Raw genomic sequence first — 27,667 nt, forward strand, 5'->3', positions numbered from 1 at the left:
ACTGTGACAATTATTCTGCATAAAATTATCATTAAAAACCCTAATTTTTCAGCCTCCAACCCTGCCAGTGGCCTTTTAGCATCCCCGGCGCCGGCGGCTGCGGCCGTGATCACCGCGCTCATTACCTCGGCGTGGCGCCTCCCGCGCGCGCTCGCAATCAAGCGCTAATTAAACCCGTCGGGGCCCGGGCCGGGGCGTGGGGCGAGGGCCGGGAGTGCCGGGTCTGGGGTCCCGGGTCAGGGGCCTTGGATCTGGCTCCGGAGGCCAGCGCCAGAGTAGGGACGGGGCGGAACCGGGCCTGGGGACCGGCGGCCATGGGCGGGCCAGGGTGCAGGGGCTGGGACGGAGACGGGGTCGGGGTCTGGGTGGGGGGGTCTGGTCTTGGGGCGGGGCGGGGCTGCGGGCCTGACCCCCGGTCCTTACCCGAGCGAGGCGGCGGAGCGGCAGAGGTGCAGAGGCGCCAGGCCCTCGGCGCTGAGCAGGTCGGGGTCGGCGCGGTGCCGCAGCAGCAGGCGGGCGCAGGCCGGGTGGGCCCCGAGGCAGGCTTCGTGCAGGGCGCCGCGGCCGCCGGGGCTGGCGTCGGGGTCCGCGCCGCGGCCGAGCAGGTGTCGCACGCAGGCTGTGTGGCCGTGGGCCGCGGCGATGCACAGGGGCGTGGTGAGCTCGCGCTTGTACTCCAGGGTCCAGAGGCCTGCGGGGAGGGAGCGGGGATGTCAGGACGCGGGGAGGATCGAGGGGGTGATAGTGGGCCGTGTTCATTAAGGCAGAAAGAAGGAGAAGCCGTCTATGCCAGGTCGGTACCAGGTGGGTGTGTACGGCGAAGAGGATAGAATCAGAGACACACACAGAGACAGAGAGCAGAGAGACACTGGGAGGAGACAGGCGGAGACAGAGGAAGAAGTAAAAAGGAGAGATTGAAAAGCCTACAACTGAGCCAGAAAAATGGGGCGCCAGGAGCTAAGCAGCAGCACGGTTTTGCCAAATACGGGGTGACTGGGAAATGGGGTCAGTTAAAAGCTGTCCAAGCACGGTGCGCGGTAGGCGAATTTAAGTGAGGAATTCACATGTTCCAGGACCTGAGTTAGGGGCAGTTTGAAAGAGGAAAGTGGGTTGTGGAATTTTCCCGAATCCAGTCCTCCCTTCGCTGAGCCCCAAACTTGTCCTTTATCATTAAGAAGAGACAACAGACAAAATAAACTGACCCACGCATCACCAAGGTTGTTCAAGACAAGGACTCAGAGAAAGTTCAGCTGTCTTGCCAGTGGCTGCGTTTTCAGATCACTCTTTGATGTGGCGGTCCACATTCAGCACAATCCTGGTTTGTTTCTTTGCGCTTTTTAGGGGTGTGTGTGTGTGTGTGTGTGTGTGTGTGTGTAGGGTTGCTCTTTCTTGAGTGATGAATGGAGCAGGTGCTATACATTTTTACTTCTCTGAAAACTTTGGCACTTTCAAAAAGCCTGTAGATGGTTGTTAGCGGCCAGGAGCACTAGTGGAAATGGGGGACATAGTCCCTGGTGAATACACATCAAGGGGCAGGATTTCACATGGCAGGAAGGCCTCTGATAATGATGGAAGAATCGATACCATGGCTGTAATGAGCCGCAGAGGAGACCCTTTTCACAGGCCACCTCCTTCCCGGGACCCATGCTGAGCAGCCTTGAAAGCTCATTCATTAATTACCTACCTGCATGTGGTGCAGAGTTCCAGCCGCTCTGAGTCCCCAAGGCCCAGTCTGGAGCTTGTTGTGAACTCAGTGGGGGAAGGGGGACAGTGGGACTGCTGTGGAATGGTTGTGGCCAGAGGCCCCGTGGACAGGGAGTCTCATGGGTCGGGGCTGCCCTTCCCAGTGAAGCCCAGGTCCGATCTGGAGGGGGTGATGGATGTAGGCTATCTACATTGTTAGCCACATGATGATAATAACCTACATTCCTGCAGGCACCAGCTCTTGGTTTTTTGATTCAGCTCATTTTTCTGAGAGATGAAGGCTACTTACTGCCTTCTTTGGGGAATGAAAGTCCCCAACCCAGCCCCACCCTCCCCTAGCAGCTCAGTAAACCCACCCTGGATTCCTGAGTCTTCCCAGAGACTGATGGGAAGAAGCCGTAGGTGGGCACCTAGCTCAGGCATAGCGTGGGCCAGCACCATCTCCAGGTCCTTGGAGATTCGGGCAGGAAGCCTAAAATCAGCTTTCTGTAACTCCAACCCTCTGGTTTCAGTTCTGACACCAGGAGGGACATGGATTAAGGCTTCTCTGCATGTTGTAGGTCCCCCTAAGCATCAGCTCCCCCAAGCCAGCAGTTCTCTCCATGACTGTGGGCTGGATGGACCAGCATTCCACCACAGAGGGGCACCGAGGTGCTGACCACTGGGGACTGGCTCCGTGTACTCAGACAGATCCCTTCCCACCAGGGGAGCTGGAATTGGCCACCGGGAAGTCTTTTCACCAGAGCGGGTAGAACACATGGGGCCGCTGTTTTCAAACAGGGTCTGTTTGTTTCTGCTGCTGGACCTGCTGCAGGGCAGTCAGGAATTCACTCACATGTTGCAGTGGAAGGAGCCTGGAATCCAGGCAGCCTGAGCGCTCCCTCCCCCTCTTTCCAGCCTGCCTGGAGGCCCCAGGCCGATACTTAGTGTTGGGGCTGCGATTTCCTCAGTACCAGCCACATCCCTTCACTGTGGGCACGCTCCAGCATCCTGTCGTCCAGGTGTGCCACAGAACAGGAGCAGAACTCAGGGGTGGGAAGATTCAGGAGGGAAAGAGGAACCTGATTGTGATACAGACAATGTGCAAATAATGGGTGAACATGGCTGTCTGTTTGAAACTGTGACATTTGCGTATGTGTATGTCCAGGGTTGCAGTTGGCATTTTTGGTCTGGGACAGGCAAGGGAGAGGAGGCCCAGAAGGGCTCAGCTGGGACGTGCAGCCCCAGCTGGAACTGCCGTTTCCCTTTCCTGCAGCCCCCACCGCCTCCCTGGTTGGCAGGAGCTGCTCGGCCCTCTGACAGTGTTTTGAGTTTATTCCCTTCTCCCCATGTGAGGTATAAACAGAACTGTGTTGGAAGCCGACCTTCTGCATTCTTCGCCTGCCAGAGCTCAAGAGTCAGGAACATGGGACACTGGCCACCAGCCACTGACCCCAGAATCTCAAACACCATGGTCTGGCAGAACTGCTATAGATTTCAACACATGAACCTTCTTGGTAAACGTGCTGCATCTGAGCCTGTGGTCGGTGGGGTGCCCAAAGCAGAGTGCCAGCCGAGAAAGCCCCAGAGGCAGCCTGGTGGGCAGCGAGTGTCTGCACATCCTGAGTGGGCGGGGAAGGAGGGGACCTCTCTCCACTTGGGAGGTCTGCTTGCCTGCCCGGCTCACAGTGACCGTGTTCAGGCAGCAAGGGTACCTGCAGACATGTACGAAGTCGGGACCTCTGGTTTCTTCCCCTTTCCTTCCCCATTCTTGGGCTTCCCCGGATTTCAGGAGGAGGATCTACAGAGAGCCCTGGGGTCCTGCCCCTACTAATGCTGGCTGTGCCCTGGTCACCCTGCTGCAGTTGTGGCATTTGCAAATTCATAGAAGGACCTCACACAAAGCTGTGTGCCAGAGGCTGCTCCAAGTGCAATCAAAGGAGAGACTTTCCTTTTCCAGCACCCACCTCCCTGGCTGCCAGATGCAGTACGGGCAGCTCTGCACCCAACCCGACGCTCCTCTGTAAAGACAAGAGGCACGCCCAGCATCATCAGACAGCCGTTCCCACCAGTCGCTGCTTTGCCTTTCCAGTGGGATCTCCTACATGCCATCACCTAAAACCTACACTTCAAAACCACTGCAGAGCAAATTTCATCTGAGGTCCTTTTCTCATGTATGTTAAACCCAGGGCCACTGTGCCCAGTCTACACACAGGAGCCTTACGTTCCAGGAGAGTATTAGTAGCCCTTAAAAAATAAATGAGCTTTAAAGAACAAGGGTACCTGACAGTCCAAACGTGGCTGGAGATTTCACCTGCCATTCCATCTCATCCGTATTGATCTCAAACACCACGTTGGCATCCCGGAAGAACTGGTCCATGAGAGGCTGAAGATGGTCCAGGTCTCCTGCCACCAGGGCAGTGTGGTACTCCAGCACTGGGGACCCTGCTGTAGCTTGAGGCTCCTTCTCCATCTTTTGAAAGATTTGAAGTTTTCCTCTCTCTGGCCCTGGCTGTCTCTCCATTTGCAATGCCGTTGATTTCAGAACAGTTCTTCAGGAACGGGAAAGATGGTCTTATGGAGTGTGAGCTATTTCTATTGTCATTACTCAATTGTCATCCAGTTGGGGCTCAATGGTGGTGTATTTATAACTCCTGTGGGCTCCGATGTGATAAAGGTTACTTGATATGACCAGGAGCATGTGACCACCGGGATGCCACAGCGCTCAGCCACCCACTTTGTGATGATATAGATGTGTCCGGAGACAGACATCTGGATAGCTCCAAAGCAGCTCTCCATGCACTGAGGGCAGACTCCCAGCGCACATTTAACTGTGATGGACCCTTTATCCTGCTGTTGGGCAGATGATTCCCCAGTCTTAAATAGCATTGCATTCACCTGTTTGTGTGGAGTAAGTGACTCGCTTATAAATCTGACTTTAGTGACCAGATACTTAGCAAATAAGTAATATCCTCTCAGTTTAAAAAAAAGTACCATATTTAGAATCTGTAAATAAAAGTCTTAAACTCAGAGGAAAGAGACAAGTATTTATGAAGCACCCAGTTGTACGCCAGGTGCTTTTTAAGTATTACGATATTTACTCCCAATAACAACCACATGAAGGAAATAGCGTGGTCACCGCCGCTCAGCAAGTTAGTGGCTGTGTTGTCATTGGAACCCATGTGCATCTGTCTCCAGAGTCTGTCCTCTGTCCACCACGCCACTCAGGTGGCTTCCAGTTGCATCAGGCAGGACCTACTCAGAACTGGGCCAGCGCTGTCAGGAGCCATTTTCCAGAGAGGGCTCTTGGCCGCCCAGGATTTAGTTTCTCTCCAAGCGAAGGCGGTGGCAGGTAGCAGGACCTACTCTCGGGTTGACAGGGCTGCAAGGGTCTGTCTGCCGTCACTGCCTGGTGCTCTCCACTCCCAGCTCTTGTATGGTTTGGGTGCTACAAATGGTTTCTACTTTTTTTTTTTTTTGAGACAGAGTTTCATTCTTTTGTCCAGGCTGGAGTACAGTGGCACAATCTTGGCTCACTGCAACCTCTGTCTTCCGATTTTAAGGGATTCTCCTGCCCCAGTCTTCCAAGTAGCTGGGATTACAGGCACATGTCATCACGTCTAGCTAAATTTTGTATTTTTAGTAGAGACAGGGTTTCACCATGTTGGCCAGGCTGGTCTCCAACTCCTGACCTCATGATGCGCCTGTCTTGGCTTCCCAAAGTGCTGGGATTACAGGTGTGAGCCACCTCACCCGGCTGGTTTCTATATTTATCAATAGTTGGGAAAAATCAAAAGAAGAAGAAGATTTCATGATAGGTGAAAGTACATGAATTCAAATTTCACTGCCCATAAGTAAATTTACCGGGAGCCCCACCATGCTCATACATTTACATATGCTCTTGAGTTTATGACGGCAGAGCTCAGTCGTGGTTACAGTGACTGCATTCCCTGCAAAGATGGAATGTTTATTATCCAGCCCCTCATGGGAAAAGTCGGCCTCTGCTCTGGAAGTTAAGACTTAACCACAGCCAATTCTTGCTAATAAGTAGTTACTGGCTGGGCACGGTGGCTCACACCTATAATCCCGGCATTTTTTTTTTTCGTCTTTTTGAGACGGAGTCTTGCTCTGTCACCCAGGCTGGAGTGCGGTGGTGCCATCTCCACTCACTGCAATCTTTGCAGTAATATCCTCTCAGGTTTAAAAAAAAGTACCATATTTAAAATCAGCTCCCCCAAGCCAGCAGTGCTCTCCATGACTGTGGGCTGGATGGACCAGCGTTCCACCAGAGAGGAGCACCGAGGTGCTGACCACTGGGGACTGGCTCCTTGTACTCAGACAGATCCTTTGCCTTCTGGGTTCAGGTGATTCTCCTGCCTCAGCCTCTCGTGTAGCTGGGATTACAGGCACGCACCACCATGCCCTGCTGATTTTCTTTTGAGTGTGTCTGTATTTTCAGTAGAGATGGGGTTTCATCATTTTGGCCAGACTAGTCTCAAACTCTTGCTTTCAAGTGATCTGCCCACCTCAGTCTCCCAAAGTGCTGGGATTACAGGCATGAGCCACCTTGTCTGGACAATTCCAGCACTTTGGGAGGTCAAGGTAGGAGGATTGGTTGAGTCCAGGAGTTTGAGACCAGGCAGATAGCAAGACTTCCTCTATCTCTCTAAAAAAATAAAAAATTAGCTGGACATAGTGCTGTGCACCTGCAGTCCCAGTTACTCGGGGGGCTAAGGTGGGAGGATCAGTAGAGCTTGGGATTGTGCCACTGTACTCCAGGTTGGACAGTGGAGTGAGACCCTGTCTCCAAAAAAAAAAAAAGTACTACCTAAAATAAGTGAGGCTTCTCTTTCTTGCTTTGAAGAATGTCTTTTTGCTTTTTATCCCATCCATGTTCTCTGTTGCAATGACCAGTGATGAGCAGATGTGTGTTTCAAGGGCTGTGGCCACTCCGAGGATGTGTGAGGGAGGCCCCATTGGACACTGCCAATGCCCAGGTTCTCACATTCAGGCTGGAGTGTAGTGGTGTGATCTATGCTCACTGCAACCTCTGCCTCCAGGGTTCAACTGGTTCTCTTGCCTCAGCTTCCTGAGTAGCTGGGATTACAGGTATTTGCCACCACACCCAGCTAATTTTTGTATGTTTAGTAGAGGCAGGGTTTCACCATGTCGGCTAGGATGGTCTCAAACTCCTGACCTCAGGTGAACCATCCACTTTGGCCTCTCAAAATGCTGGGATTACAGGTGTGAGCCACCACGCCTAGACTGTCTCTCCCTCCCTCCCCTCTTTCCTTCCTTCCTTCCACTTCTCTTTCTCTTTCTCTCTTTCTCCCTTTCTTTCTTTTTCTTTATTTCTTTCTTTCTTTTTTCTTTCTCTCTCTTTCTCTCTCTCTTTCTTTCTTTCTCTCTCTCTCTCTCCCTCTTTCTCTCTTTCTTTCTGTTTTTCCCCACCAGGAAGTTGGAATGAGCCAAGGACAGTGGGCTACAGAATCCTTTGGCCTGTGCACAACACAAACCACGTGAGCAGAGGCTGGAGGGAGGTGAAAGGCTCAGGAGAGCTTTGCCTGGATGAGTAGAGAGAGAGAAGGCTAGTGGAGCAGTGCCAGGAGGGCTAAGCAGGCCCTCGCCTAGGGAGGTAGGAATAGCATAAGCCCCCATTTGCTCATGTCCAGTGTTTGACCTGGGGACCGATGGGATCCGGTCCCCACGTGGTATTGCAACCGGGAAGCAACTGCAGAGAAACAACAGGGAAAAAGATGTGAAATCAAGGAATAGAGCTCACCGGGCTGTGCATCCCTGGTCACACTCAAACTTCTTAAGCCTCCTCTTATCCTATTTCTTCTCTCTCAGTCTTCTCTGCACACAAAGGCTGCCCTGTGACTCCCCCTAACCCTTGCTAAGTGCCCCCCGACCTCTGAGTGTCCAGCCAGAGCAGGCTTTCTGTGTGGGCTCTTTATTTGGAAGAGTAGCCTGGCTTCTGGGTTGCCCCTTTCACCCAGATCTTCTACAATGAAGGGGTGCCCAGCAAAGGGAGAGCTTTGATTTTCCTTAGAAGAGATTGCAGCAAAGGGTGGAGTAGAAACCACACACATTTATAGCTTGATATCGATGTGTTCTGACCCTGGCTGTAGAACCCTTGATCTGACCCTAGTTACAGGCATGAGTTTATGTGCATGGGCTGACCCAAGGCCTGGAGGTTTACCCCGTGATAAAACCCACCTCTCTTCTTCTACAGAGGAGGGCAGCAGGAGTGCTGGGTGGGGAGGGACGAGGCCATGTCTGGCCATCTATGATGCAGGGGGATAAGGGGCAGGGGCTGTGCTGTGAAAGCTGAGGGGCTCACACGGGTGAGAGTTAGCCTCGGCTGGGTGTTTGGAGAGACTTGGCCATGACCCAAGTTGGCTGCTACAGGGGCCATGGGTTTATCTTTTACCATGTTTGTCTGACCTCTGGGTGGAGGCTCAGTTCTGAGGCTGCAGAAGGGCCCATGAGGCTTAGCTCTTGGGGGTCAGGGACAGCTGCACTGGGGGCTGCTGCTCCCTGGACATCCACTGCTACTGACTCTGTGTCAGGTGTCTCCCTGCAGGTGGATACCCTTGATGTCATTTGCAGATGAGGAAACTGGGACTCACAGACTCACTTACCTTTCTCAAGGCTTCTCAATCCTGGCATAGCCAATGCCCAAGGGCTTCCTATGTTGCCCTCACTGTCGTCCCTAGAGCATGCCACACCTGAGCACGGGGATCTGCAGTCCCCTGACCGTGCCTTCATCTCTCCAGGTCTGTACAGGCTGTTCCTTCTGCCTACGGTCCTTCTTTTTCCCTCCTTGCCTGGCCTGCCTCATTCATCCTCCAACAGGGCTTAGCCTCCCCTGACCTCCAAGACCAGTCCTGATGTCTGTCCTTGCACCCTGACGGTGGCACTGGGCACTCCGCTATTACTGCTGGGTCCTAGTCTGTGTCCTGCTTCACCATGATCTTCTTGAGGGATGGTGGGAGCTGCTTCTTCCTCTTTGGAAAGCTCTCCATGCCCTGCAGTGTTCCACACACAAGGTCTTCAATGCAAATGGTGGAGAGAAAGAATGGACTGGACTCTTTGAAATGTGCTCAACATTAAAATTCCTCAGTGGTTCTTGCTCTCATTCTTGGCCATCTGTTGCCTTTGCCCTTAGGGAAGAACGCCGTAGTAACATGGGTGCTCAGCTGGACTAGGGCAGGTCTCAGGTGCTCAGGGTAAGGACCTGCCTCAGATCTGTGGGCCTCACTGCACAGCCCACTTTACCCCACCAGTAGAGACCTCTACAGGTGTTGTAAGAAGACCTGGGCCAGCGCGGTAGCTCATGTCTATGATCCCAGCACTTTGGGAAGTCTAGGCAGACAGATCACTTGAGGTCAGGAGTTCAAGACCAGCCTAGCAACATGGTGAAACCCTGTTTCTATTAAAAATACAAAAATTAGCCTGGTGTGCTGGCACATGCCTGTAATCCCAGCTTTTAGGGAGGCTAAGGCAGGAGAATTGCTGCTTGAACCTGGGAGGTGGAGGTTGCAGGGAGCCGAGATCACACTACTGCACTTGGGCTTTGGTGACAGAGCAAGACTCCATCTCAAAAAAAAAAAAAAAAACCCTTGGCTACCGTCTGCCTCCTGAGAACTCTTGAAAACCTTGCTTCATGTGTTTTTAAAGTTTATCTCCCTCATCCATATCATCAGTAGCAAAAGCAGCATCAATGGGAACAGCAGAGGTTTTTTTTTTTTCCCAAAGGGTCCACTGTGTGCCTAGGAGTCTGCTGGTGCAGTGGGAAATGCATCAGCAAAGAAGAAATAGACCCTGTTTACAAGGAACTCAGAGCCTTCATCAGAGATAAAATGCATTTTCTTGCATAAATGACCAACAGTTTCACGGTGCAGACCACTTCCCTTCTCTAACGTCCACCAGAACAACATGGCGGGCTTCGGTGTCAAGTCCTTTCCTCCTTCATGTGTGTGTCCTGTAGCTGCACTATGCATTTCCCCAGCAGTATGAAGCTCTTTGGGTCTTCATTTCTCTAAGCATAGCCATGTTGTCGTTTTATTTTTTCTCAGACTGATTGTTTGTGATTAGATACATTTCTTACTCAGGCACAGCTATAATCTGATCCAACTTGGACTGGTGTTTCACTTTAACAAATTTTCTGATGCCTGATATAGCTTGTCATTGGTTATTTTTAAAAGGGGTGGGACACTGGAGGTAAGTCCAGGGATCAAAGTCATTCCACACTGCATTAGACGCTACATTTAGCTTTCCAGTGTCATTTGTCAACAGCGCCCTAAATATCCAAGCTTGATTTCAGTAGGTAAGGCGTAGTAGTCAAGGAACAGACTTGTGTGTGTGAGAGAGAGCTTTAAAAATAGCTCCTGGTAGATAGCATTAGTTCATAAGTAAGACATGCAGATTCCTTCAGAAGCATGGCAGAGAGCTGTCTTTATTTTTTAAAGAAGAGCCACATGTTGATGACTGCATGAAACAAACCTGAAAACTAACCCATTCATTCATTTATTCATTCATTCAATAAGCATGTACGTAGTCTTTACTATGTTTTAGGGTGAGTCTTAAGGTTTGAGGGTTCAGAGGCACAAAAACCTAACAATGCGTCTGCCTGCCAGGATCAAACAGGAGAAAGCAAGGAGTAGAGGACTCCGGCAGACAGGCTTCTTTCGTCTTCTTTTCCAGCAGCTGAACGAAGTCCTGCAGTTGTGTGAATGACTGTGTTCTGACCCAGTGCTCTTGGCTGGGCTCTTTGTTACCTGCTGCCTTCGTATTATCTATAGCTTGCTTGGGTCAAGTCATTTTAATCTCATTATTTTTTTGGTCCTCACCCTTCTCCGCTTAGTCAAAGCCAATGCATAGCCTCAAGATACAACTCGGGTTTTATCTTCTCTGCCAACTTCAGCACATATACAAATTCAGCTTCTTTCAATTCGTGTATGGAGTTCCCGAACAATTGTCAAAATCTTTGAGGAACTGTGGTAAAAGAAGGACCAGAAGACTAGGGGTTTAGTTTTCAAGTGGAAAGACACTTTGGATTCCTCAGACTCATGATCTCGACATGAGATCTGGACAAGATCCGTACAGGGATTATGAAAAGAATGGATTGGGAGTGTTTAGAAAATGCAGTGGAGGCTGGGCGTGGTGGCTCATGCCTGTAATCCCAGCACTTTGGGAGGCCAAGGCGGGTGGATTACAAGGTCAAGAGATTGAGACCATCCAGGTCAACGTGGTGAAACCCCGTCTCTACTAAAAATACAAAAAATTAGCTGGCATGGTGGCACATGCTGGTAATCCCAGCTACTCAGGAGGCTGAGGCAGGAGAATTGCCTGAACCCAGGAGGCGGAGGTTGCGGTGAGCCGAGATTGCGCCATTGCACTCCAGCCTGGGTAACAAAGAGCGAAACTCTGTCTCAAAAAAAAAAGAAAATGCAGTGGAGTCCTCTGGAACTCCGTGAGTCACTAGGAACACATCAGGGTGAACCAGAGTTTTCTTTTTTGACATGGTTTATCATAAATATGCAGAGAATGTGTAGGTAACAACTTGTAATGAAAGTTTCATGAAAGCCTCTTGGAGAAGATGGAAACAGTGTGAGTCGTTCTTTAGGAGACTCTGGCTACCTAATGCACACTGGAGAAATAGTACACATGGTGCCTCGACAGCAGTGGTTCAAACCTTGGCTGCAGGACTGGATCACCTGGGGAACTTTAAAAACACGATGGCTGGAGCCCACCTGAAAGTTTCAGGTATAATGGGCCGGAGGTGAGCCTGGGCGTGGGGACGGTTCAAGAGTCCCCAGGTGCTTCTAACAGGCAGCCAGGGTTGAGAATCATGGCGGTGAAAGGCAGCTGTGTAATGTGTGATCCTCACCACGCTGTGCAGAATGGCTTTTATCTCTGGACTTGCCTCATTCTTTATGATACATATCAGTGATTTGAATGAATATATGGAAGGATAGCTACCTGACGGATGGCATGGAGCATGACACAGACAAGATTCCAAAAGATCTCAACAGGTCAGAGCAACGGGTTGGCTCAATCAATGCCACAAAGCAGGCAAAGGCATTCAAACCCCAGGCGCACAGGAATCTGCGGCTTAAACAGCTACTCACTGCTATGGGCTCCCTGTTTGGGGCTCTAGAAGTTTCTTTCTCTTGTTAAGTTCGGAGGTTGTTGGTTGTTTTGATGCATTAATATTTATACTCAAATTTAGGTGGCATAAATGCAGCAAAGTGTTTGAAAACCTTCAGAGCATGCCTGTACAGTAAGAGTAACGTGTCAGACAGATGTCGATTTAAGTTCCCTTTCTCATTGGGACTCTTGGCTTTGTGGAACGGAGAGTCCCTCCGAGAACCCCTGAGAGCGCCTGTGCTTTGCTTCCTGGTGTTGCCCTTGACCTCTGTGTTGGCTTGCATTGTGTACCTTCCGCTCTCCTCCCACAAGGCAGCCACAATTGGCTCCTTTGATTTTTCTTGGTTGGTTGCTTTGCTTTCAGGGTAGCCCACTAATAGCATCACTTAGTGCATCTGGCAGTCACACTGAGGATGTGAAGGGCCAGTCGCAGTTTGCACAGCCTTATTCCACTTTTCATTTCCACTTCTGCTTCCTTCTCTCTGGTACAACCATGGACATGCTCCCACCTTTTCCTTCAGTGCTGTTCTGTGCATGACCAGGACCCATGGTGTTTCAACTTCTACTCCAGGGTGCTTGGAGCAGGTTCAGAAGTTCCAAGGAGATGCTTCTGAACAAATACAGTGCCCTTTCTTGAAAGACAGGGATTCTGATGGATATACTTTTCTCCAAACCAGTACATATAATGTTTTTAGTTTTTCAAATGGTACCTATTTGACGGAGGAAGCTCATCCGTGTGGGCGGGCCGTGGCAGAGTGCTCAAAAAAGGTAACTGCTGTGGTCTTTTGTTGCAGAGCATGAAGTAAATTTAGGAAAAGGAAGGCAAGAATGTAAGCAGGGGGCTGGGTGCAGTGGCTCAAGCCTGTAATCCCAGTACTTTGGGAGGCTGAGGCAGGCGGATCACGAGGTCAGGAGTTCGAGACCAGCCTGGCCAACATAGTGAAACCCCGTCTCTACTAAAAATACAAAAAGCCAGGCGCGGTGGTGGGAGCCTGTAATCCCAGCTACTCCGGAGGCTGAGGCAGGAGAATCACTTGAACCCAGGATGTGGAGATTGTAGTGAGCCGAGATCATGCCATCGCACTCCAGCCTGGGCGACAGAGTGAGACTCTGTCTCCCATCACCCCCCACCAAAAAAAGAAAAAAAAAAAAAAAAACAAAAAGAATCCAAACAGGAGAGGAGCCTGGCTTGTGTCTGGGTGGCTGAATGAATAGACTGAATTCCTCTAACACTAGCCAGGTAGTCAACTGGATTTAAATATAATTTTGCGCAGAATATTTTGGAGACCTAAATAATAAACACAATGTTTTGTCTGCAGGAGACAGAAACACGAGTTCTTTCTAACTGAGTCCTATAATGTCAGTAGCTAATGAGAAAGTTCTTTTTTGCCTCTGGATCAAGTGAAATGATGAAAGTAAAATCCACCTTGAAATTATAATGGGATATCCAAATGGTAGTATTTGAATGGTGATTATTATTTTCACGTGATATTGGGATCTTTGCTTCCTGCCATTGAGTTGACTAGTGATTTTTCTTTTTCCAGAAGCCTCCAGGGATTAATCTAGCTGAGGCTGAAACCTGGGGCTGGCGAGCTGTGTTCTCCATGGCCACAACTTTCCATGGCTTCAAGCCAAGAGGTAGAGTTTTTGAGGCTGCAGGATGCCCCTGACATTTTCTCTTGTTCTAGGGGAAGGGCAAATGTTTAAATCCTTTCCTGGGTCTTTGGCAAATGTCTGGCTTCCTTCTGGGGTCAAGTGTCCACGTGAACAGACAGGGGCAGGAAGTCCACCCTTGTGGCCACTGTGAGATTTCGTGCACTCTTAAATATGCCAGTGCACGCTGCTGACCTGGTCACTTTCATACTTCCCAGGCGAAGGGTTTCTGTAAATGCCCGTGAACTAAGTCCATGGACTCTGGGATGAGGATATCCCTTCCACCTGGTGCAACAGCGTCAGGCCTTCCAGTGGAGTTACTTCCACACCTTTTTCTGGTCTTTATTCTTCCTGTTTTAATGTCTAAAGCCACCTTTCCTTCACCCCACTCCCTGCAGAATTTAAAAAAAAAATGTTTTAAAAATAAGAAGCTGGGCAGGTGTATAAAGTTCTGCTTTTAAGCGTTCCAGGACACATCCATCCACCAGAGCTAGTCACACAGACATTAATATCAAAATGTTAAAGTAGCTCCACCTCCTCTCTGAATAATAACGTTAGCGCGGCACACCTCATTTAACAAAACGTTACAACATTTTACTTCCTCAGATCAAGTGCATCTATTAATAATGACTTAAATTGTCTGTGCTGATTTCACATTATTAAGAAATCTCATTTCCATCATGTGGAGGAACACAATAAGGGAGGAAACCACCTCGCTAACTTATTTTCCCGTCGTTGCTGCCAAGCCCAGTGTGGATAATGCAGAACAACAGTCACTTCCCATTATTAATGTGATCTTATCCAAAGGTCAAGTGCCACTTTCATTGGCAGCCCAGGAGGGCTTTTTTGGAAGCTCAGCAACAAAGGTGTCCTTGAACGCCGTGTATCCGCTGTGGATGAGTACAAAACGCAGCGGCCCAATCCTCCGCGTGCACAACCACGAGTAAATAGCCTTGGAAGGACATTTATAGACTCTGGGGACGTTGCTGGAAAGCGTATCATTGAAGCTCTCCCTGAAAAAGGCGAAGAAGTTTCTTTACAGCTGGCATGGGGATTTAATTACATGGTAAAATTGCAGCTCTTGCCTCTTGAGACAAATTGCATGTTCGGACTGATTGTTTTTTATGAATCTCACACAGGGAGCAAAATACTTCTCTCTTGAAGTTGGTTTCGTCTGATTGTTCTGCCCTGTGACCCTTTATATCCCTTCTAGAAATGAGAAGTTTACCCACCCTGCAGTCGAGAAGGGCGGTCTGGGAGACGATTTGGTCGATGCTGCATACAGCAACGTGAGGCCAGTTTTGTCTGATGGAGTTAAGGTCCAAAATGAGGACTTTAAACTTCCAGCAGAAAAACAGGAAAAAAATGGTAAGAACTGTAAGTGACTGCCCAAACCTGCACGTCGTGTCCAGTTTTACTAACTTAAAATGCAGGTTAAAAATGACAAGAGATCTTTTTGCCTATTGTGAAAGATTTTTTTAAAAGTCAAGTTTTTGAAGAGTTCAGTGACACTAGCGCTACCCCAGTTTGCAGGTGGGAGGGTACATTTCTGTTCAGTTTGGAAATGTCCTATACTGAGTTTACCTGTACAGAGCATTCTTCAGGTATTAGAAGCTTAGAGAAATAAATAGAAATCTGGCTGGGCACGGTGGCTCACGCCTGTAATCTCAGCACCTTGGGAGGCCAAGGCAGGTGGATCACCTGAGGTCAGGAGTTCCAGACCAGCCTGACCAACATGGTGAAACCCCGTCTTTAATAAAAGTACAAAAATTAGACGAGCATGGTGGTTTGTGCCTACAGTCCCAGATACTTGGGAGGTGGAGACAGGAGAATTGCTTGAACCTGGGAGGCAGAGGTTGTAGTGAGTTAAGATTGCGCCACTGCACTCCAGCCTGAGCAACAGAGTGAGCGAGACTCCATCTCTCTCTCTCTCTCTCATACACACACACACACACACACACACACACACACACGAAATTCTTGCCTTTAAGGAATGTTGAATTGAGTGGGTGGGCAGACATGGCCGCTATTAACCAGTGGTGGAATCAGATCACGGCTATATGGAGGTACTGGTGTTAAGGTGAAGGTAAGGGATCGGAGTGATGTGGTAGGGATAGGGCCAGCTTCCCCCAATGTGGCATCTGAGAAAAGCGAGAGGGATATGTAGGATGCGGAAGGTGCATTTCCTCCCCAGGATGTCTGTTTCCTCCTCTTGATCTATTGCTGGGGGGAGCTGTACCCTATGTTCTGGCCTGAGCAAGAGGCAGGAGTCACTAGCCACCATGCTATGGTGCATGGGAACACAGGTGCAGTCAGGAAGGCAGCCAGCCCTTTGATGATGTGGAGGGGTCAGGCAGAGGGGCACCTGAGTAGGAAATGAAGCAGGCCTGTGATTCAGGGCTGGGAGGAGAGAGGGTCCTAGAGCCTTTGGTGCACAGAGATGAGCCACCCAGATCCCAGCTGTAGGGAGGACGTGTCACCCCAGCCGTCAGCTCCTCCAGGGTTTACCGCAGCTGCAGAGCTGCCTCACCCAAGAACACCCTTCCCAAGATGGCCGGATCCAGTGATGGATCCAGGTGCAGCCAGAGCCGTCCTGCCATTTTGGCCTCATGCACGGAAGACTGTGACAGGTCATATCTGTCTCAGAGCTGCCCTTGCGGTCAGCCAAGGCACAGGTAGGTGGCGTCAAGGATCCCCACCTCCCTTGCCAGCCTGGCTTTCTGGGTGTTGATCCTAGGAAGTTCCCTGCCAAGCAAGCTCCAGTCAGGATCCAACGCTGACCCCTCAGCTCGCGAGCCCTCTGGGAGGATGGTGGGTGTGTTGCTGGCACACGAGAGGACAGGAAGCAGCAGAGGAGGTGGCTGTGCGAAGGCCAGGAGGGGGCTGGGGACTGAGGTGCTGTGGAGACCTGGCTTGAACCAGAGTTTCTCTAGCACCCCAGGTGAGGGACCAAGGATTTTCTTTTCTGGTTCTAATTTGTTGTGGATTGATTCTCATTCAAGGGGCTCAGTCTTTATTTTTATTTTTATATTTTATTTTTTAAGGCTGGCATCTCACATTGTTGCCTAGGCTGCAGTGCAGTGGCACAATCATAGCTCACTGTAACACTGAACCCCTGGGCTCAAGCAATCCTCCCACCTCAGCCTTCCAAAGTGCTGGGATTACAGACCTGAGCCTCTTCACCTGGTCTGACTCTCTTTCAAAATCCTATGAAATTAGTTACTGGCAAAAATAAGACCAAAAACCGACAGGTAATTACATGTCTGCAAATGACACACATGGATGTTATGTTAATGCGTTGCATTGCCGTAAACATGTCTAAATGCTTACTGTGAATTTCGGTGCCTAACCCTTCCGCGTGCCTCCTGCCTCCCACCACATTCAGAGTAGCCCTGTGACTAATCAGTCTCTGAGGGGAGCTGCAGGGACGCTAGGAGAAAATGGCAGGGCTGAGTGAGCTCAGGGCACATCTTTGGGCCTTTGGGTGCCTGCTACAGAATTTAAACTGTGTGTTATTGGACAGGAGTCACCAAACTTATTCCATAAAGTGCCAGACAGTCAAGAGTTTACATTTTGCAGGTCATATGGTCTCTGTGGCAACTGCCCAATTCTGCCACACTCACATGAAAGCAGCCATAAAGAATACGTAAATGAAGGAGGTGACTGAGTTCCAATAAAACTTTATTCATAAAAACAGGCAGCCAGCCCACAGGCCCTAGTGCCGGCCTTTGCTGTAGGCAGTACAGAACCATGGCAGGTTTGTGGGAGGAAGAGTTACATGACTCATCTCCATATGTCGAACATACTGCACCCTTCTCTCTGCTCACGTTTCACCTCTTCCCTCCCATGAAACCTGCTCTTTTTTTTAGAGACAGTCTCACTCTGTCAGGACACTTCCTGGTCTCCCCAGGAGGCTGGAGTGCAGTGGCATGATCTCGGCTCACTGCAACCTCTGCCTCCCGAATTCCAGCCATTCTCCTGCCTCAGCCTCCTGAGTAGCTGGGACTACAGGCGCCTGCCACCATGCCCGGCTTATCTTATTGTTATTATTGCTTTTTGTATTTTAGTAGAGATGGGGTTTCACCATGTTAGTCAGGCTGGTCTCGAACTCCTGACCTCATGATCCACCCTCCTCGGCCTCCCAAAGTGCTGGGATTAAAGCTGTGAGCCACTGTGCCAGGCCAAAGAACCCTGCTCTTTATTCTCAAAGTAAACCTGACTCCACAACAGGAATTGAATATTCAGGCCTGCGCGCCCACACACCTGACTCTCTTCTGTCAACTCTGCCCTTCTTCTGGTTGGCTCACCTTGAATTTGTAAGCTTTTATCTTTTACCACTAAATTTGGGAAACGTTTGGTAGCTATTTCTTTAGTCACTTATTTTTCATCTCTTTTTTTTCTCTTTCTTGGACTCCCATTGAGTGTGTTAAACCTTTTATCTTGTCCCACAGTCCCTGTTCATTTTATTTTCCATCATTTAACTTTCTCTTCTTCACATCAAATACTTTTCTATTGATGGTTTCAAATTTTCAGGCTCTGCCCTCTGTCATCTTCCATCTGCTGTTAAGCCCATTGTTGAGAATGAGACCAGTCCTGGCTTCAAGGGAAGTGGGTGATTTGGTTTGGATTTGTGTCCCTGCCCAGATCTCATGCGAACTGTCACTCCCAATGTTGGAGGTGGAGCTGATGGGATGATGGGGCGGATCTCTCATGAATGGTTTAGTGCCTTCCCCTTGGTGCTGTTCTCAAGATAGTGAGTTCTAGTGAGATCTGGTTGTTTAAAGGTGTGTAGCACTCCCCACGCTACTCTTTCTCCTGCTTCTGCCTCTGCTGCGTAAGCTGCCTGCTCCTCATTTGCCTTCTGCCATGATTAGAAGCTTCCTGAGTTCTCCCCAGAAGCAGAAGCTGATAGGCTTCCTGTACAGCCTGCAGAACTGTGAGCCAGTTCAACCTCTGGTATTTTTTTCTTTTTTCTTTTTCCTTTGAGACAGATTCTCACTCTGTTGCCCAGGCTGGAGTGCAATGGCGCCATCTTGACTCACTGCAACTTCCGCCTCCCAGGTTCAAGTGATTCTCCTGCCTCAGCCTCCTGAGTAGCTGGGATTACAGGCACCCACCACCATGCCTGGCTAATTTTTGTATTTTTTGTACAGACAGTGTTTCATCATGTTGGCCAAGCTGGTCTTGAACTCCTGACTTCAGGTGATCCACCCATCTCTGCCTCTCAAAGTGCTGGTATGAGCCACTGAGCCTGGCCTGGTAATTCTTTATTGCAATGTGAGAACAGGCTAACACAGTGGGGAGATGTATTTCTTTTACAGGTGGGTACATTGCATGCCCCAGGGATTTTATTGGTAAAGCAGGAGAGGAGGGTGGCTGTGAGGGGACAGCTGGTGGCATCTCCTGGCAGTTGTCCTTTTTCCTCTATCTTCCTCTTTACCTAGGTAAAAGAGTCAGATGTTTTTCTTTCCAAATTGAGATGACCTCATTCCTTTGCTGAATGGCTCCTCGTGGGGCTCTCTGAGTAAGGGTAAACACCTGTGCCTAGAATTTGTGGCCTCAAACAATATCATCCCAATCTCTGCCTGGGGCTTCCTCTTCCTCCCTTCTCTGATTTACACACCCCAGTCCCAGTTGGGTCCTGCTTGCCTTTCCCATGTGACATGCCTTGGGTGCACTGCGCTCACTGCTTGCCTCCCTTGATTTGGGTTTCCTTCCTTTGGATCACAGACTCCCAGGAACATGTTCCTCTTTCGAGGGTCTAGCCAGAGGAGTTCTACAGTGTTTTCCCTGTGCTATTTGCCACATTAATATTTGTTTTTATTTATTTATTTTAAATTTCTCCATATTCATTTATTTTTTGGAGACAGGATCTTACTGTTGCCCAGGCTGGAGTGCAGCGGCACTATCTTGGTTCACTGCAGTACCTTCCAGATTAAGTCTCCCAGTAACTGGGACTATAGGCGTGTGCCACCATGCCCGGCTCATTTTTGTATTTTTTGTAGAGATGGGGTCTCGCCATGTTGCCCAGGCTGGTCTCAAACTCCTGGGCTCAAGTGATTTGCTTACCTGAGTCTCCCAAAGGGAGGGTTACAGGCAAAAACCACATGCCTGGCCCATAAATATCTACTAGGCACCTACTATGTGCAGGATGTGGCAAATCAGACAAACCTAGCCCTTATCCAACATCCAGGTGCAGAGGGTGGCATTAAAAGATAGCGGGGCGTTGGATGGGAAGCTAGACTCAGGCTGCAGAGGGCATGCCTACCATTTCCAATTAGTTCCTTCAGAATGTTTATTTCCCAAGTGGAGCACTTACGGCAAGAAACTGTCGTCATCTTGGGAAGGTGGAAAAGGCTCTTCGCTATTTTTCTCATTTCTTTTTGCTCTTTCCAAACTCCAGTGTGCTTGGGAGTGATGCTAATAGATGTATGTCATCAGCATACATTATTTCTTTATTAGCCCGTTTCTCAATTTCGATTCTGAAAATATCCTGATTTAGTCTAATTGCAATTTCACTGGGTTCCACAGGCAGTGACGGTTCGTACTTGGGGGGAGCTGAGACACGACCCTGTAGGATTTTTTTTTCTTGCCCATATGCCTTTGAAGCTGGACCATTAGCTCTAAGGGATGCATCTCATCTCATCACAGTGTGATCCAACCTGCTTCTGGGAGGAAAAAAAAGAGCCCAGGGTGTGTGTCTGGTAGAAAGCAAAGAAACAGTTTAATTCTAGGTGGTGGGGGATATTTTTCCATATCTAAAGTAAGAGCTGCCACTGCAGCCATTTTATTCCTAAATAATTTAACTATATTCAAAGATAATCTGATGTTATTGTAGGAAAGTGTATTTCTAATAAATTCCACTTGATCTGGGTGAATCAATTCAGGCAGCGCATAATTGAGTCTGTTAGCAAGGACTTTAGCAAGAATTTTGCAATCAGCGTTAATTAAGAAGATGGGACAATAATTTGTGCATAATTCCGGATCTTTTCCTGGCTTGTGAATCAAAGTAATAAGAGCAATGCTCAGGCTGGTGGTGGGATAGTGTCATTAGGTGCTGATTTATAAGTACTTAGAAAGGTTTAATTTCATTTTGCTTCGAGCAGGGTCTCCCTGCCCCCACACTCTCTGGTGGGGTGAGCAGCCAAGATAGCAGAGTGCTTCTCCTCCTGCCTGCCCTGCCATGGGTGACCTCTGGCTTCCCATTTCTGGTTTTATTCTCCAGCGTAGCACCCCACTCACTTGTCCACGATTTTTTGGATTATTTTTACTCAATGATTTGAAGCTAGGGACTCCAGCCTACTGAGATTGTGTGTGTGTTCACATGTGCTTGAACGTGTGTGTGCCTGTGTGTACACATGCATATATATGCATCATGTCAGATTAAAGGGTGGTAGCCAGCTTCACTGGGAAGTTTTTTCATGGACCTTCCTGCAAAATGGCTCTGGGTGGGTAGGCAGCAAGAGCCACCGACTACGAGTCAGGAAGCACACCTGCTCCTGCTCTGCTCCTAAGTGGCTGTTGACCAGCAAGGGAACACAGGTGAGCCTCAGTGTTTCTGTCTGTAGAGCGTAGCTGTGGGAAGAACTGCAGGCATCGTGGAGCATGGGAAAGGGCACCGGGTTTATAACGCCGATTGTCCGTGGAACCCAAGGGATGTCATGCAACTTCTTCAAGCCTCATTTTCCTCAGCTAGAGAACTGAAAAGGTGAGAGCCTTGGAGGTGCTCTTACCTGTTATCCAGGGAACAGCAGGTCCTCGATGCATTGCCAGTCCCTCTTTCTTTGCCTCTGTGTAGGACCAGTTTCAGTTTGAACATGCCCTGATCTGGGGACTTAGTCTTCCTAAGCCTTGAGCCAAGCTGCTTCATCTGTGCATATGAGTTCGTAAACCAGCTTCTTACGCACAGCCGGTATCCTCACTGCCTACCTGACCTGAAACTCACCACTGGAGCCCTTTCTTTGAAGGCAGGATGTGGTCCACACAGGCCCTGTTAGAATCCGCCGCTCCTGGGAAGGCAGTGCGGGTAGGGATGCTTTGTTGGTCCTCTCCACAATCACAAGCCATTAGTCTTAGAACCTGAGTTAGCCAAATTTGTAAAGATGCTTAGAGATGATCCAGACCAATCCCATTTTTGAAAATGAGGAAATTAAGGTTCAAAGAGGTGGTCTGGAATGTTCAAGGTCACAGAGGTCATGGGAGAGCTTAGGCAAGAGCCTGGGTCCCCTTCCACTCAGTCGTGTGCCCTTCCCATTACACCACGTCTTGGCGCCACCCTCAATGGGTACGTGCCTGTTGCTGTGTTGGAAAATGATTCCTCTATGACCGGAGCTGTGCTCGTTGAACTTAGAGTCAACTGTTGGGTTTGTCCTGAGTGATGTCATTCTCCAGGCACAGGGAAGGACGTCTGACACGGGATATGGCTCGTGTGTCATGGTTCGCCCTGCATCAAGCCTCAGAGAAGTCTAATTCTGCACACGGACAGCATTTCCACATGCGTGCGTACGTCCATGGCGTGTTTACCCACACTCATTCCCCACCTGTACATGCTGCTGGTGAGATCTCTTAATGAAAACTCAATTAGTATTTCTTTAACTTTCCTCTGCTTAAATACTATTACCCCAAACACAACATAATGCCTCTATTTTTCTATTTCAATCAAGAATTCAAGTAGCATCTTGACTTGTATATATCAGCAGCAAAATCATGGAATGCTGACATCCTTAATAATAGCAATTAGTAATCAGTTGTTTCTTAAGTCGTTTGATTACACCAGTTGCCAAATTGTGCAGTTGATGCATTTGGGGGGCGAGATGGGTCTCCTCGCCCCTCCCCCAGCCGTCCTTTCTCCCTCTCTGTGTTCTCTGCGGCTACTGAGCCAACTGGTATTGAAAAGAGGCAAGCACAAATAATGCGATTGTTGCTAGTACTGAACAGTAGAGACTTGGCTTCAGCAGAAGGTAGAATCGAATACTTCCTTGCAGAAACACAAATCGCAATCGTGTCTGTGGGCATGCACTCTGTGCCCACACAGCTGAGGGTGAGCATAGGAGCTTGGCTCCTCCATGTCAGTCACTGCGCCCAGCGTCAGAGATTCCTCTCAGGGCTAAAACCCCATGCTAGGCTCTGGATATAATCGAGTGTCAGGTGAGGTTCTTGCCCTGGAGGAGGTTGTGTTCGGGTTCGAATCGTCCAGTCAGTATATAAAAACCAGCCTAGCAAGGCCATGCATTTCAGTAATGGATGGAGACTCAGGGCATTATGCTTTCATGGAGGGAGGACACAAGGGGTCAGGGATGGCTTTCTAGTGGAGGTGACCTTTCCTATGCGGGGTCTGGAAGGATGAAAAGGCAAAGGTGAGCAGAGGAGGTGCAGCCCTGGCTAGGAGGATCCTGTTGGGATGGAGGCTGACTGTGGGGAGTCAGGGGCTTAGCCTTAGCAAGCGCAGCAGGATGTTGGGTGTTCCAGGTCCATCCTTGCAGGAGAGCAGGTGTTTTCACAAAAGCACAGTTGAATTGCTTCTTTAAGAGAACCCTGATGGATGACCATTCTCCTGCCTAATGCCTGCCTCAGCAGGATATGTTCTGTGCTTTGCCCCACTATCTGCTGGGGCTAACATGTTCATTTCCTTTGACTTCTGCCTGCACCAAGGTGGGGGCACATGTTCACTGAGGGATTTCTCTAGAAAAAGCCTTTCCACCATTGGATACCATGCCATTTTCCTCTATGCTTTTTTTAATGTATGATATTGATATGGGTGCATCAGAATAAATTATGCTTCTTTCTGTTCTATCTGGCGGGAGGAATGAGTTCACAGGCCTGTGAGCGCGGTGAGCTTGCCGTAAGAGGCAAGGTCCTCAGGTGGTCCGTTACATGCAGAGGGAAGGGGCTACTATTCTTTCTCTCATTTTTGCACTTTGTCGTCTTTTGAACAAACTCAGAGTTCTGTCGACCGCGGCTGTCCTTGGGATGGAAACCTCTTCCCTCTTCTTTCCCCAGGTACTTTTGCCAATATGACCCTTGACTCTGGCCTTCTCCTGGCTTGGTGGACATCCCCAGCTCTGCCCCACTTCTTGGTCCAGCCCTGTTTTCCAGTGTGATCATCCCTTCCTCTTCACATTCCTCCTTGCAGGGATTTAGATGCTTGTCAGTGTCCATTCCCAATATGTGCTGCATTTCAAGGTCATTGCTGTAAGTTTTGACCACTCTTCAAAAATTGTAAAGACCCCACATGTAGCTTCAAATCCAAACAGCTCATTCTTGCATCAAGGATCATCCCCCCACACTTGAGAAGGAGAACATTTGCTCCCACAGTAAAAAGTAACCTCTGCCCAATTTAGGCTGCGACAGTGAGTCTTTGGGATGATGGCTTGAGAGAAGCATGGAGAAGGAGGGAACCTAAACGATGATCCAAGCCAGCAGCAATTCCCCAAGAGCATCTGCCAATCACCAATTCTACGGTGCTCAGCAGACATCAAAGTGAGGTTCGGGGTGAGAAACCGAGCCAAACGTAATCGCAATCCTTAAGTCCCTTTGTGTTTAAACGACTCCAGGCCTTTGAGTCTCTGAGGGGAGGACCCAGCAGAAAACAGTTCCCAAGCTCATTCCACCATGGGGCTTTTCTCAGGAAGCTTGTGGTTCTCTGTGTGGGGAGCACTCATCTAATCTCATACCCTAGTTAGTAAGTGGAGTTGTTGGTCCAGAGAGAGAAAGAGACTTCCCTGAGGTTACACAGCTCAGCAGAGTAGAAGTTCAATAAATCATGTTTCTATCTTAGCCGGTGGCCCTATCCTCTACCCATCACCCAGACCTTCCCATCGAGCCTCCCAAATATCTCTCATCTTTGTCACTTTGCCTTTGTGTCTTCCTCTGCCTTGGCTTAGACTCTTGCCGTCTCTCACCTGGGCAACAGCCTTCGATGAACTCCCAGCTAGACTCAACTTCTTCCTAGCCCTTCTCTGCTCCTTCAAGTCCTAGTTTCCATGGCAGCCAGAGTGGCATACCCCAAATGAATGTCTGAGCGTGTTGCTCCCTGCACCCTCGTCCTGAGGTCCAGCCTGCTTTCTCTGTGATGAAATCACTGATAACAAGGCGTGCCCTAGGATCACGTGTTTAATCGTTCAGTATGCCGTCGTCCTAAACGGAACCAACTTAGATCAGACCCAAGCACTTCAAACCTGTCATCAGTGTCAAATTGTCCCTGCACTGCTGAATCGTTAGATAGGAAAAAATACAGGTGTATGCGTATCAGTCTCTTTTCATGCTGCTGATGAAGACATACCCGAGACTGGGTAATTTATAAAGAAAAAGAGGCCTAATGGACTCACAGTTCCACGTGGCTAGGGAGGCCTCACAATCATGGCAGAAGGCAAGGGAGGAACAAAAACACCTCTTACATGGTGGCAAGCAAGAGATAATGAGAGCCAAACACAAGGAGAAGCCCCTTATGAAACCGTCAGATCTTGTGAGGCTTCTTTATTACCACAGGAATAGTATGAGGAGAACAGCCCCTGTGATTCAATTACCTCCCACTGGGTCCCTCCCACAACACGTGGGAGTTACGGGAGCTACAATTCAAGATGAGACTTGGGTGGGGACACAGCCAAACCATATCAGTATGTAACTTATAACTTAATGGATTCAACGTGGAAGGCATGTAAATTTCCTAACACAGTTTTCATAGTTTCAAGCATTTGGTAAAATGAGACACACAGTAAGGATTTTGTAGGGCAATTAGTAATGTGAAAAGAAAGGATATTTAGGTTCAAGATTGCCAATATACAAATTTTCAACCAGCTGGGACAGGTTTATGAAGGAAGAGCTGTTGAGAGGCTGCCTGCTGCTGTTAGGGTCGCAGCAGAAAGCAGATGGCATGAGCTCAGGGTTACAGGGGCTCCAGGAGACCACCTATGGTGGTAGCCATTCCTAACCCTGTACATGATGGGGCCAGAGGAGGGGCAGGAGCTGCTGGGCAGAGCCTAGCCTTCGGCAGAAGGAGGCTGCTAAACCCAGCAGCCATCTGGCAGGGAGGAGCTGGGGAGTACTCTCCCTGCCCTCGCCTCCCCCCAGCTCTTTTCATTAGTAGCACCCAACAGGAGCCAGAAGGCAAACAGGACCAATGCAGTTCGCAGAGATCAGCCTCGGGGGCTGCTTGGGCAGGGTGGGCCCCGAGAGCGAACGCGAGATGTACAGCCCAGCACTCCCCGTCCAATCACTGCTTATCATGACAACCTCCCCTAACGCTCCCAGGGCAAACTCCTAGAGAGATGGAAGGTACCAAGTTTGGGATCACAGCTCCTGGGCCTGTGGAGCCCCACCAGATATTAGGAAAACCGAGGCGAAGAGGAAGCAAGAGAAGATTCCTCCCTAAAGCGGCTTGCTCAGGTCCCCTCACTCTCAGAGGCAGCCTGGGAAGTAGACCCAAGCTGAGGGAGGGTTGGCGGAACCTCTTGGAAACTCCAATCTCAGACTGCTCTCCTCAGCACCTGAAAGCTCCATTCCCTAGCAGCCGCTCCCTTGCATGTCCCATCCGTGCTCCTCCTGCATGTTGTGCACATGTGTGTGCGTATGCATGCATGTACGTGTGTGTACATGTGTGCGCCTGTGTTGGGAAGGAGAATGACAGTGCAGAGGAGCTCTCAGCCTCCCTTAGGGGCCAAGGCTAACTTGCCCCGTAATCTGACAAGCTGGGAAACAGCACAACACCACTAAAAGTAAATCACACATCAGGAAACACTTTCAGCAAACATAACTGAGGGATGGTGTCTATGTCAGGTGAAGAAATCCTACAAAATAAGAATGATTCAAAGAGATGGCACGATCCTGCCCAAGCCCCAGAGAGACAAGTCTTGCACCTGAGGAGGCCTACAAAGAAAAAATCCTGTGGATAAGACTTCATCCAGACCTGCAAAGAAGGGATGGGTGACAGGCAGGGAAGAATTAACGGTGTACACATATGAAACTACGATCTAATGCAAACGTTCATTACTGGCGCTGCTCCTCGGTGAGGCTGTGGTAACACACCACCTCACCGTCAGAGGGAATAGAAAGCCTTGCGGAAAACAATTTGGCACCAATTTAGAAGCAATACACTTGGAGAAAATGTTATGTTCTTATTCTAGTTACATGGCTCCTAGGAATTTATGGGAAGGATATAATCCCAAATAAGAAAAAAGCTGTAGGAATGCTAATACAGATGCTCATTACAGCATTCTTTATAGAAGTAAAAAGGTAACCGAAGATTGTCTCTTTTGTAGGCATTTGGCTTAAGTATTTCGATAGGGGATTGAAATTCAGAAGACTATATAGCAACATGGAAAACACTTTCGATTTGGATTTTTTAGATCTCAAGGGAGCAGAACACACAAACGGGTCCATGATATGGTCATCAGTGGGTGAAATTTACACGTGCAAATGGAGGAGCTTGGAAAGCAGCGGAGCCCTAGCGCAGCCGCTGTGGTAGGATGGGGGCATCAGGGGTTAGTTTCTTGTGTTGCACTGCATTTGTTGCTTATGTAGCACACATGTACACCGTCTATGCAGCATATGTGTAGGCATGTATGTATGAGAGTCCGATATCCCAGTACATATCATTGGCTTTTTACAAGCAATTGCCCCTCTACCTCCAGGATCTGCCCACCCTGTCAGTATAACTTAGTAATTAAGTCCCAGATGCAGCAGGCTCGTTCTGGTTACCTAGCAGCATGCCGGGGGGCAGCTGAGCCGAGGGGTCTTTCATCCAGTCGTCATTGGCCAGTTCTATCACGGCGTCCACGGGAGTGACTTCAGTGCAGATTAAATCCCTCATTCTCTCCTCATCTTTGGCATCCAGGGCGGACTTTAATCTCTTCACTAAGTCGGAGTTGAGTGGGTAGTCGGGAAGGTAATCCCAGTTGGACATTGTTGTGTCGTTTGTGCAGTGACCAGCTTTTCTTTTCTTCCTCTAAAGCAATTCCAAAGTCAGCAGCTGTCCCCAAGAGTGGCATGGGGGCCTCTATAAATAGCAGCATCCTGGCTCCTCTTACAGTCCCTGCGGAGGGCCACTCCCCCAGCAGGGAGGTGTGAAGTAATCTTTCCAGAGGCCTCAGTGAAGGATTATTCTGGGGATGGGGCAGCAGACATGTTTGTAAGTAGTACAGAAGGAGAGAGAGTATTTTCAAAGAGAGCTTTCATGGGT

The 27,667-nt window shown here is 49.3% G+C and overlaps 1 protein-coding gene across 3 annotated transcripts in view; it reads right to left on the reverse strand.

The window, feature by feature from the left end:
- Positions 1-27,440, reverse strand: part of ASB18 (ankyrin repeat and SOCS box containing 18) — a 74,475-nt gene extending 47,035 nt beyond the window's left edge. Inside the window, exons 1-3 of one of the 3 annotated variants that reach the window (XM_002749949.6) lie at positions 27,187-27,440; positions 3,967-4,089; positions 424-691 (exon numbers count right to left, since the gene is read on the reverse strand). In XM_002749949.6, the coding sequence (XP_002749995.3) occupies positions 424-691; positions 3,967-4,089; positions 27,187-27,391 (596 nt within the window). In that variant the 5' untranslated portion in view covers positions 27,392-27,440. Of the gene's footprint in view, positions 1-423; positions 692-3,966; positions 4,301-27,186 lie in introns of those variants that run through there. The other 2 variants (XM_078328867.1, XM_078328866.1) reach the window with 2 other exon arrangements.
- Positions 27,441-27,667: the final 227 nt, after the last annotated feature.

Source organism: Callithrix jacchus, chromosome 6 (genome assembly GCF_049354715.1).
Source record: "Callithrix jacchus isolate 240 chromosome 6, calJac240_pri, whole genome shotgun sequence".
NCBI lineage: Eukaryota > Metazoa > Chordata > Mammalia > Primates > Cebidae > Callithrix > Callithrix jacchus.